General features: G+C 41.9%; 1 protein-coding gene across 1 annotated transcript in view; it reads left to right on the forward strand.

The window, feature by feature from the left end:
* Positions 1-12,415, forward strand: part of GCLC (glutamate-cysteine ligase catalytic subunit) — a 50,658-nt gene that overhangs the window by 21,074 nt on the left and 17,169 nt on the right. The window contains exons 2-6 of the mRNA XM_019457430.2: positions 4,154-4,266; positions 5,128-5,310; positions 8,804-8,917; positions 10,546-10,604; positions 10,714-10,847. Of these exons, the coding sequence (XP_019312975.1) occupies positions 4,154-4,266; positions 5,128-5,310; positions 8,804-8,917; positions 10,546-10,604; positions 10,714-10,847 (603 nt within the window). The remainder of the gene's footprint in view (positions 1-4,153; positions 4,267-5,127; positions 5,311-8,803; positions 8,918-10,545; positions 10,605-10,713; positions 10,848-12,415) is intronic.

Raw genomic sequence — 12,415 nt, forward strand, 5'->3', positions numbered from 1 at the left:
ATGCTACTCAAAGTTAGGAAGTTGGTACAGTTTAATCCTTGGAATCTGTTGTATTCAGAAGGGCTTCTGTATCCTGTTTTGTTATTTTCTCTTTGATTTTGTCTTTTACTCTCATTCTTTGTTTGCAGAAAGGATTTAAGATGGGGACAAAGTCCAGATAATAATAAAGTCACTGTGGCTTTAGGTATTTTACATTGGGAAAGCATTGCCTTACTGTTTGACTTTATTATCACTGAACAGCTAGCTCACTGAACCAAACTCCATTTTGGCTCTAGTTTGGCTGTTAGGAGAGACTGAGTTAATTATTTGACTGCTTGTGTGATCTAGAATTACAAATAAACTTAAGTGTATTGAGGTGGGTCGAGGAAGATTTTAACGTTTATTTATTTTTGAGACAGAAAGAGACAGAGCATGAACAGGGGAGGAACAGAGAGAGAGGGAGACACAAAATCTGAAACAGGCTCCAGGCTCTGAGCTGTCAGCACAGAGCCCGATGTGGGGCTTGAACTCACGGACTGTGAGATCATGACCTGAGCCGAAGTCGGAGGCTTAACCGACCAAGCCACCCAGGCGCCCCTCGAGGAAGATTTTAAAAAAGATAAAACTAGGAGCTGAAGGAACCATTCTGAGCACTGACGCAGGAAAATCAAAGCCACTATACGGGGTGATTGCTTCAGAACACCCTAAATTTGAGTTTGAAAAACATTTAGAAAATTCTTCAGGCTTCTAACTGATCTTTGATTTTTATCCAAAAGTATGTTTGTTTGTTTTTTCTCATTTGGTAAATGTTCTTTTTTTTTTTTTTTTTTTCTTTTTTTTTTTTTTATGTTTATTTTTGAGAGACAGACAGAGCGAGCGAGCTGGGGAGGGCAGAGAGAGAGAGGGAAACACAGAATCTGAAGCAGGTTCCGAGCTGTCAGCACAGAGCCAGACAGGGAGCTTGAACTGTGAGATCATGACCTGAGCTGAAGTCGGATGCTTAATTGACTGAGCCACCCAGGCGCCCCCATTTGGTAAATATTCTGATGTGTTTGTTTCATTCACTTAATGAGATCATGGATGATTATTTTTTTAATTAAGGAGCATTTCTTTTGTAAGCATTTTAAATGTCATCCATTTGGCTGATATTTAAAACTCAGACCAAGTTTGAGCTTTTTGCTCTTCAGTGTCATTCCCATGCTTTAAACTTAGGGCCTCAGAGTGATTTTGAAAACTAAGGATTTCAATTATTTCAAACCTAGGAAACCAACCAGAGTTTATTCTACTTTAGCTTGTATCATAGATACAAAAGTTTTTACTCACTTTGGTAATAGATAAATGATGGGAACCCAGTAAGCTAGGAAGTATCTCTTCATCTGTCCCACAGGAAACATTTTATCTGGTTAAGAAGATAACCCAGATAGCAGATGATGCCTTGCAGACGTGTTGCAGCCAGTGATCAAAGGAGGAAGTACTGAAGTAGGAAGACTCCTGAGAGAGTTAGTAAGGCATTATAGAGCCAGAAGCTCTGTCCTGGGCCTAAGAGATTGGCTGAGGCATTTATTTAAATCTGTAACTGTACCTGTGATGTTTCAGCTTTTATGGTAGAATGTCAGGTCCACTTCATAAAATTGAGTCATAATCCATTTTTTATATTTTCAGCCAGTGTTCTATCCTGTCCCTGCCTCATATAGCTTATAACGATTCTTTAAAAAGCTTCTCATCACTAACCAAGATTGGCATCCTCTATAGTCCTAGCAGCAAGGTGTGCTGAGCCTGGAGGCCAGGCAGGCTGGATTCACATCTGCTCTGACATTTGTGGCCTAGGGCAAGCTTACTCAGCCTCTGTGCACATCTTAGCACATCTGTAAAATAGGTGATGATGCCTACTTTGAATGATGGTTTGGAGGTTGGATCTGCATAGGAAAATTCGTGGCATATCCTTTCTCATTATGCTCATTTAAAGGTAAATTTGTGTCTTTTACTTAGGATATTTTCATGTATCTATCCTGAGACTTAGTTTCCTGCTCCATCAGCTCTTTGCTGATGAGGAAGGAGAAACTATCTGAAAACCTGTGCTTAAATATGGGAGCAGTTTCAGATTCTGCCACCCACAGTTTTCAGGAATTTGACATTGAGTGATTGTACAAGTGCGGATTTCACATTTCTGTTTCATGTAGCTAAGCCAAGTAGTCTTACCTATTTCTTGAACTAAAAATGTTCTAATACAAAAACAAGAATGGGAACTTAAACTCATCAATAAAACTGCTATCTTAGTTCAGGCTACTGTACCACACGCCACAGACTGGGTGACTTAAACAACAGACTTCTGTTTCTCATGGTCCTGGAAGTTGGGAAGTCCACTGTGAAAGGTCGTGACAGATTCATTTTGGGATGAGGGCCCTCTTCCTGGCTTCTGAATAGCTGCCTTCTTGCGGTGTCCTCACATGGTGGCAAGAGAGGTGATCTTTTCCATTTCTTTTAATAAGGGCACTAATCCTATCCCATTGGGGATTAAGGGCTTCAACATATGAATTTGGTAGGGGTTGGGTGGAGCACATTCAGTCCCTAGTAACAACTAATAAAAGTTGGTTCAAAAGTGTGTTGTTTAAACCTGCTAGGCTATTTCCTATGGTTACTAACATTCTTTCCTCCTTTATAATTATATCTCTTAGCTGAGGTGCAAAACAGTCTCCGGTTGAACATTACTGTGTCTGTGATGGGGCGCCTGATTGAAATGCCTTCCAAAGCCAGGCAGGTACACATAATAAGTAAAGAGAATAGGCCACTGCAGACCAGAGCATGGCCCTCCGAGGAGAGCAGCTCATACCCTGCCCTTCAAAAGGGCAATACTGGGCTTTTGGGCATTTGTGGAGTTTTTGTTTTTTTAAATTAAAAAAAAATTTTGAGCTTATTTGGGGGGGGGGGCGGAGAGAGAGAGAGCACGCACACGCACATACATGCATGCGTGAAAGGGGCCCCAGGGTGGGAGTGGGGGGTTAGGGAGAATCCCAAGCAGGCTCTGCATTGTCAGCGTGGACCCAGGAACCCTGAGATCACTCAAGACCTGAGCTGAAGTGTTTAACCGACTGAGCCACCTAGGTGCCCCTGGACATTTGTTTTTAAGGCTGGAAATGTGGATTTGCATGTCAAATGTCAGGTAGATAGTGGAGATAGTGGATGTATTGTTGCTTCCTTTTTTTTTTTTTTTTTTTTTTTTTTTAATCAAACAAAATACATCTGCTGACTGAGTGTGCTTTGTGGGCACCAGTTTCCTACCTTTTCTCTGTTCTGGTATCTTGTGCAGAGGGTATTCTCAAGTGTTTGCCTATATGATCTGATTCCATACCTTTTCACTTATATACAGGTAATGTTTTATTTCAACCATAAATCGTGATTCATAGTCTTCACTATTTATACTAACTATCATAATTTAAAGCATGTGTTTTCAGGAAAACAAAAGCATGTTCTATTTGTACTCCACCCAGAAAAGACCTACTTTGGTATTTAACTCCTGATTTTTATCAGAATTCCACCAGGTGGTGTTATCAATGCAGTAGTGCACCTTACACTGTAAATTTTGTATGGTTTCAGAGTGGGCAAGTTGTCTTAAGTTACTCATGAGAAACCAAAAGTAAATTGTTGAAACTCCTAAAATAACCTCTCCATATTGGTGTGTTTATGATTATGAATTAACTCTCCAATAGTGGGGCTTACAGTTCCATTTATCCTTATCCACTGGCAGGTTATTAATCTACCATGATTAGAATGCCCAGGTAACTACTTACCTTCAGTAAGCCATTTGAGGAAATAAATTTTAAAATGCAGCTTCTTTGTGTAACTGAGATTTACAGAATCTTAGCTTTGAAATACTTCTTTTGAAGTGCAGTCTGTGAAAATGGGCATCTTGACCTTTGTTTAGCATATTAAATAGAGCAGGAGAAAGAAATAATTAGGGAAAAAGTTCTTGTCCTCAAACAGTGCCACTGTTGACTGACGAGTTTCTCCAGGTTTTCATATTATGCAAAAGAACACTCATTGTGTGCAGTGTAAGCAGATGTGACGGTCTCTAGTTACTGTGGGCCCTTTCCAACCTTGATTTTCCTGCCTTCTCCTAAAGGTCACACTGAACCTGAATCTGGAAGAAGGTTAATCTCTCTTTTACTTTCAATAGGTGGAATACATGTTGGTGTCTTTTGATCATGAAAATAAGAGAGTCCAGTTGGTCCTGTCTGGAGAAGAAGTTCTTGAAACTCTACAAGAAAAGGGGGAAAGGACAAACCCAAAGTAAGCTGATAAACTGAAGGATTGTTACAGTGTTTCTGAAACTGATAGAACTATTAAAATAGAATCTTTCCTCAGATGTATAGGAGACAGGGTGGCATAGTAGTTGAGGGCACAGGTTCTGGTCCTCCCAAGTTGTCTGGATTCAAATCCTGGCTCCCCTACTTCATAGCTGGGTGCAACCTTGCACAAGTTATTTCTCTGTGCCTTAGTTTCCTCACCTGTAAAGTAGGGATAATAATACTTTCCATGTAGGGTGTGGACATTAATATCTTAACGTATTATAAAGCACTTAGAACTATGAGCTCAATATAAAACCTGTTTAATATTAATAAAGGTAAAAGAAAAAACAAAAACAACAAACCATTGACAAAGCGTTACTGAGATCACGAACCATGGTGCCAGATTGAGCTTACAGAGGAGGGTGTTTGGCTGGCGGGATGTTTTTGCAGTATTTCCTTAAGTAGGCAAAGAGGTGAAGGGGCATGTACTTTCCAGTTCAGTTTTCTGCTCACTCGATTTTGGGAGGCAGCATTTGAGTTTGGAGTCTAGCATTGAACTGAAAGAGCCCTTAAGGCCAAAGGCTTCCTCTCCTTTGTCACAAAGTGGACTAGCTTGTCTTGGACAGTGATTGCCCTGTGTGTGGTTCTCAGTTACTTAAAAATATTTTGGGTCCAATACTTATAACCCTTACATGGTTAAAGAGCTCTGGAGAATTACCAGCCTTTGGGAACTGTGAAGGAGTTCTTAGCTTCATTTATACTGAATGGTTTCTAAGTTTTTTGAATTGACTTTTTAAAAACTTCTAAAAATTGAGTAGACAGCAGTAAAATATGATGGAATGGAATTTTCCCTCCTCTGTAGCCATCCTACCCTGTGGAGACCAGAGTATGGCAGTTACATGATTGAAGGCACACCTGGACAACCGTACGGAGGAACAATGTCCGAGTTCAACACAGTTGAAGACAACATGAGAAAACGCCGGAAGGAGGCAACCTCTTTATTAGGAGAAAATCAGGCTCTTTGCACAATAACTTCATTTCCCAGGTTAGTTCCTATATTAACATGCCCCAGCAGATAGTTAGTTCAGAGCTTCAGGTTATAAAAAGCAAATCATGACCCAAGCATTTGACTGTACAGTTCTCATACTTTACAGACAGTTCATACTTTGATAGAGTCTGTAACGTGAGAGGTGCAGGCAGAAATTGCATGCCAGTTCCAGTTGGTGGGTGGTGGTCCAGAGCATTGTGGTGAGAGCATTGGTCTGGCCTCAGTGGGCATGACTGTGGGGACCACCGTGACTGATAGCCTTGTGGCAGAGTCCAGCCCTGGCCCGGCTGGTAGGAGCAGCGTGTCTGCCACGCAGTTCTGACCCCGTAAAGAGTAGCAGAGTCTCTGATGATTATCATGTGCCCTTCTCACTCGACTCTGACAGTCGCTTCCCCAAACCTGTGTACCCACTAGCGAATGGTGGTATTGGTGGTGATTGGAGGGTCACCTGTTGGAGGGCTGGCATCAGTGCTTCTGGTCCACTATTGATCCATCTTAACTATGAATGAGGGGGTCATCAGGCCATGTTTGAGTGTTGTGATGAAAAGGCAATTTACAGTTTGTCTTCAAATCTAGTTGTGGCTGAAAGCTCATAAAAGTAAATATCGAGTAAAGTGAATAATAAACGGTGAAGCTATATTCCTAGCATAGAAGGAGGTGTATAAATAGCGTAAAATTAAACCCAGGAGTTCTGCATAGGAATGCAGTTCTACCAAATTGTCAATCTGGTTCATCTATGCTAGATATCTGTCAGGTTGTGGCAAAGTGTGCTTACCTCCTCAAAGTTCAAAAGAGCTTTGTTTGGGGATTGGTTTCCTTGGACTGGAACACTTAGAACTATCTTTATACCCTCCCTTTTTTTCCTGATAAAAGTATAACGAACATAGGCATTCTGAATCTTATCACTGGTCTCGGAAGGATGCTGAATAGGAATTTTCTTTGTAAAAAATCTCCATCTTAACATAGAAATAGTTGAAACTCTATTTAAACAACTTGGACGTCTTGTTTTCTGTGATTCCTTCGTGCCATTATGCAGGCCACTCCTCTTTCCCTGCCAAAAGAAAATCCCCAGCTGAAGGAGGGTGGACGGGTTTGCTTGGAAGAGAGTTGGCATGGTCCTTTGCCCTAGATTTTTGAGGAGGTGAAAAATCATGACTGTGCCCGTCACTCATATACTTGAGTGCCTGCTCCGTGCCAGACCCATGCAGTGTGGGGATGCAGTCATAAATGCAAACAGCAGAGTCTTTACCTGTGTGGAGACTGAGTGATCAAATCCCTACAGATCCACTGAACATAAAGTCGAGGCAGTGCCGTGAGGAAAAGACACAGAACAGAGACTGGGACGAGGTTGTTGGGTGGACTCTGCTGGGGGCGGGGGTTGCTGATGATTGGAATGAAGTCCAAAGCCCTGTTGGGAATTGGGAGTACGGAGGGGCAGGATGGCCTAGGAAGAGGGAGCAGAGTGGGTAGACGTCTCAGGATGAATGGGGAAAGCACGGAGCCTTGAGAGAACCAAAAGAAGGCTAGCCGGTGGGACCGGGGTGCTGCAGGTGAAGGGGAGCCTGGGCACGTAGTTGGCGGGGCCAGATGAGGTTAACTGAGAATTTGAGTTGTTATCCCAAAAGCAGTAGGAGTTATAAACGGAGAGTTGGGACAGAAGAATAAGTTTTCTTCCAAAAATGGATTTTTTTTAAAAAAAGCTTCATCATACATTTTTTGATAGGGCATTTTTGGATTTGTAAACGAAACAATTATTATTTAGTTGTAGAAGGATCACCTTATATCCGTAGTGAATGATAAGGAAAGTTTTCTTTTGGGGTCAAGAGAGAAAGGAGTACTTGGTTTCTTAAGTGTAAATAGTGTGATTTTTCTTTCTGTAAAGAGGCAAAATCTCATGGATCTCGAAGCCCAAACAGTGGCCAAGTGAATTTTTAAATTTAAGCCAACTTAAATGGAAAATTTAGTTCCTCAGTCACACTAGCTTCAAGTCAGGTGCTCACTAGCCACATGCGTGGGACACACGGGTATTGGACAGTGCAGACATACATTAAACATTCCTATTGTGGCATAGAGTTTTCACGGATGGAGCTGGTCTGGAAGAAAAGCAGTGCTATAGGAGTCTGAAGATCTGAGTTCTGATTGCCTTGTCCTGCCAGACACATTCTCCTTGTCCTTTCCATTCAGCCTAATTCTGGTTGGCTAAGAATCCCCAAGATTGAAGTTTGCCACTCTTACAGGAGTTTTCCTGAGTTTGCAGGCTCATAGTAGAGAATGCACATAGGTGCAAGAATTCTCAGGAACCCTCATGAAAGCTGGAAACTGTTTCCCAGATAAGATCAGCAAATTCAATTGTTGTTCACAAGGCGGATGTGGGCAGCCAATAGGTACTTTATTTTATAAAAGGTAGGGGCTGAAAATAAGGCATGGGCTAGTCTTGGCTCTAAGGCCAAAAGTTTCCTACCACTGATCTAAAGCCCTGACAAGAGCCTGCCTTGTTTTGCCTTTACGAACTGTCAGTCTTTGTCCTCTCTCAGAGCAGCACACTTAACTATGACCTTAAATTTCTTAACCTGAGGAACTGGTGGCGTCACTGCAGTTGATGTGGAATTTGAGCTTTACCTCTAGGGATAAATACAGAGCTTCATTTTTGCGTTGGAATTAAAGCTCTTCTTTGGGTCAAGTAAGATAATAAGGTTGGGTTTCAGACATCAGAGGGAGATCTCAGGGGTGGATGGGGGCACCTGTAGAGACACTACCTAATCTTTTTTTTTTTTTTTTTTAAATTTTTTAATGTTTATTTTTGAGAGACACAGAGTGTGAGCAGGACAGGAGCAGAGAGACAGACAAATAGAATCTGAAGCAGGCTCCAGGCTCCGAGCTGTCAGCACAGAGCCCGACGCGGGGCTCAAACCCATGAACCGTGAGATCATGACCTGAGCCACAAAGGCTCCCCTAGACACTACCTAATCTTGATGGACTTGTGAGGTGACCTGGAGGGAGAGGCAAAAAACATGAGAGCCCTACGATATTTGAACAAAGCTTATCAACAGGTTGGGGGTGGTGGTGGTGTGCAGGGGTCAAAAGACAATCCGAGACATAAGAGCTAGTAAAGTAAGACATCTCAGAAACTGTGTAGGGGGAACCCATAACCCATGACAGTTGATATGATGTAGCCTAGGGACTTCTGTGCTGTTGGTCCTTGCTATTAAGTGAAGAGATGGGTGGAGGTGAATAAGCTCTGTAGAGATCACAGGTGGATGAAAGGTCTCTAATACAGTCACTAAAGGGCTGCAATCACAAAAGATGATGCTGAAGAAGACCAAGTGCCAAGGGGGTGTTTGTAAAGCACAGTATTTACATGGTGTCCGTGTGCTGACTTTCCTTAGTGGGGAACATGGAGAGGTGTGGTTCTTAACAGGTGCGGTGATGGTGAGATACCGTTAACTTTTGAAGACAAATCCTGCCTACTTAGTTCTTTGATTTGTTGTAGATTAGGCTGTCCTGGGTTCACGCTGCCAGAGTTTAAACCCAATCCGCTCGAAGGAGGAGCTTCCAAGTCCCTCTTCTTTCCTGATGAAGCCATAAACAAGCATCCCCGCTTCAGGTGAGTATGGCTCTGCGAATGAATGCAGATGTGCCTCACTCTTACCACTGCCTTCTAGGAGTAAGGTGCTCCTTCCCAGAATCCTTGTCGCAGTTAAGAGTTCAGGCTCCTCTTGTAACTAACCAGAGAAGCCAGCGGGCATATGTGCATTTGGTTGGTTGTTTGATGCTGCTCAGAACCCGGCTGACTTGCCCATTTTCCAAGTCATCTTAAAGCGATTCGCTTCTTTAGTGTGTGACAGCATTCTCGAGCAAGAGGCAGAGGAAGTGGTGTTACTGCAGAGCCTGCTGAGAGAACATTCCATCAGAATATCTTGATCCACATTAAAGTCACTGTCTTCTTTAATGTGCAGGTTCTTTTCAATCCTAGTTCCTTAAATGCCTGTTGGGGGAAGTTTTCTCTTAGAGAGGGACAGAAAAGGTAGAAATAACTAAGTGATCTACTCTCACTCAGTATACCTTCAGAATGAGGCAAAATATGTACAACTCTGTACCTTCTGCTCTATTAACTTGTAGGTCTGTTTGTAGTTTCATTCCTGGGTTTTAAGTTGCTTCAGGGCCCACACTCGTCAGATCTTGCTTTGTACCTTGAGTTTCCTCTGACAGCCTAAACCTAGGCTCCTCACCTATAGGCAGGAACCACGGGACTTGTCAGCATTCACTCCTTTAACAGGTCTGCACATCTGCTATATGCAGAGATTTTGGGGAAAACATATTTATAGACATAATTCCCAATTTCAAGTGTTATATTGTGCCAAGGGGAAAATAGAGATACTCGGCTGCAAGAAAAGGTAGATGCACCAGAGACCCTCCTTGGAGAAAAGAGGATGCTTCTGACTGAGGGGGTCACAGCAGGCACGTGAAAGAGGTGGCCTGCATGCTGAGGCTATATCACCACTGTCTGCTAGAATCATACTGTCAGCCCCAGATATAATTTTAAATTTTCTAATAGCCACGTGAAAAAAGTAAAAAAGATGGACTTTATTTTTTCTTTAATTATCCAAAATTATTTCAACATGTAACCAATATTTTAAAGTTATTGGTAAGACCTCTTTATTTTTGTAGTAAGTCTTCCAAATTCGGTGTGTATATTATCTTTACACCATATTTTACTTAGGACTAGCCACATTTCAAGTGCACAGTAGCCACAGTGGACCAGGTGGCTTCTGGATTAGACACTCTGGGTCTAGAGGAGAAGTATTAATGTTGCAGTTTGGGTAGGGCAGTACCAAGGTATTGGGGCTCCAGAGATGCCTAGGGATAGTGAGTACTAAAGTTTGGCGTCTTTGTAGTTAACACGGGGAACGGTAACATACAGTGAGACCAGACCATGGCATACCCCAGACACTTGAATTTGATCTGGTAAGTTACAGGGAACTGGGGAACCCAGGGTTGAACAGGGAAGAGAACGGCATTCTCGAGCAAGAGGCGGAAAAAGTGGTGTGACCGCAGAGTCTTCTTACAGAACATTCCCTTCGAGTATCTTGATCCACATAAATATTCAGTAGGATTGCCTCAGAGAATTAGTTTGAGGGAGGGTTTCGTTCTGTTTATTTGTATAGGATCAAATTCTTCTTGTACATGATGTTCTTAGGTAACCGATTCTTGACGTTTGGTTGTCTGTTTTAGTACCCTGACAAGAAATATCCGACACAGGAGAGGAGAAAAGGTTGTCATCAATGTACCAAGTAAGTCCAGAGTGAGGCGATAGCGTGGGAGAGAGACAGCTGTGGAATTGTTGTTTCATCCTGGAATCTCACCCATTTCCCTTTTTTTATTTTTAATTTAATAATACAGTATTTAAGGACAAGAATACACCATCTCCATTTATGGAAACATTTCCTGAGGATGAGGAGGCAGCAAGGGCTTCCAAGCCTGATCATATTTACATGGATGCCATGGGATTTGGGATGGGTAATTGCTGTCTTCAGGTATGGCTTCAAGTATACAGAGAGGCAGTGTGCCCTTGTCCCTTTCTGTTTACTAACTTCTTTTTTTTTTTTTTATAAATGTGCATTTAAAAATGTTAACATTTTAATCAAGTTGAACTGAAAGCCAAGTGTGCCTTTCTGAAGACTAGTGATTTTAGTAAATTCATTAGTAGCTATCTTGATGGAGAATTGACAGAATCTCCAGTTTACAGCAAATATAATTAATTGTTAATTAATTTACAGTGTGAAGTATTCCATGATGAGTCTCTAATCTTTTCTAGTGATGGATGGTCTGGCTTAGAGCTTGTAACATCATTCAGATCTGTTTGTGAAAATGAACTCTGGATGCACTCCAGAGATTTTGTGATCCAAGGGAAGGACTGTCTGGACTTGAAATTTTCATATTCGGGCAAGGCCATCTAGTGGCGTAAAAAGAACTGTTTAGCCACCTGTGTGTGTCTTGCCCCGGGCTAAGTCACACGGGGTAGGGTAGCCTTTCTGTGTTTACTTGATTAAAACTTTCTGTGGATCTAATGAGATGGTGGATGCCCTTGGCACAGGCATTGTGCCCAAGGACCTGGGCGGGAGGGCACAGAACCTATCAGGCAGCATGTGGGCCTGCACTAGGGTCTCAGTTGTTACTCCTCAGGTATTTGGGGAGCTCCCTTCACTTCTTTTGGTCTTGGTTTTCTTATCCGTTAACAGGAAGATTTATATTAAGGCCCCTTCTGGGTCTGACTCTAAGCTAGTATTTACTTCATTGTTTTTGTCAACAGAAGTGCTGGTTTTAATCACCCTTCATTTGCTTAAAATCATGTTAGAACAGGAGTTAGGAGTTGCACAAATTGAAAATTTCAAATAAAAATAGAGGCTACTTGTTACTGTCTAAGGAGATTGTATCCAGTTCTGATTACTTGAAGATTAGAAATGGTGTCCTTAGAGGCCTGGAAGGGTGCAAAGCCCGGCCCCCTTCTGAGGTCACTGGGCCTCCACTCTGCCTGCTTAGCACCCAGAGGCCAAAAGCACAGAATTCCCATCATCTTGAACAGCTGCAGCATAGCCATGCACCTTCTTGCACATATAGCTCCGATGTGCTTATTTTTACAGCTATAGATAATGAAAATTGAATGCCAGAGTCCCATTGTTCTATGCTAAATGTGTCTACATGACCATAATTTTTTTTTTCTGATTTTCCTGGCTTACATAGGTAGTATAAAGTGTGTCTTCCAAACAAATATAGGCCAGTAGGTTTCTTTACAAATGGTTACATTTCATAAAGGGAGCTTTTGACTTTGGCCTGTGTACCTGCTTTCCTGTCTTAATTACCAGTATTTTTTTTTTTTTTTTTTTTTTTTTTTTTTTTTTTAAGAGCACCATTAAGATCTAGGGTTTAGTGCATGGCTTTAAAGTTGTGTCAGTGCAATGGGAGTACTGATTGCCTTTTCTTGGTTTAATATGAAACCAAGGAGCCTTGCCAGGCATAGCACAATTACTTCTTTCCACCAGGATGGTCTTTCCCTTGTACTACTATACAAGTAAATGTGCTCTAATGGTGGGTAGTAACATTT

This window comes from Panthera pardus, unplaced genomic scaffold (assembly GCF_024362965.1).
Source record: "Panthera pardus isolate Hobbes unplaced genomic scaffold, ASM2436296v1 HiC_scaffold_17, whole genome shotgun sequence".
NCBI lineage: Eukaryota > Metazoa > Chordata > Mammalia > Carnivora > Felidae > Panthera > Panthera pardus.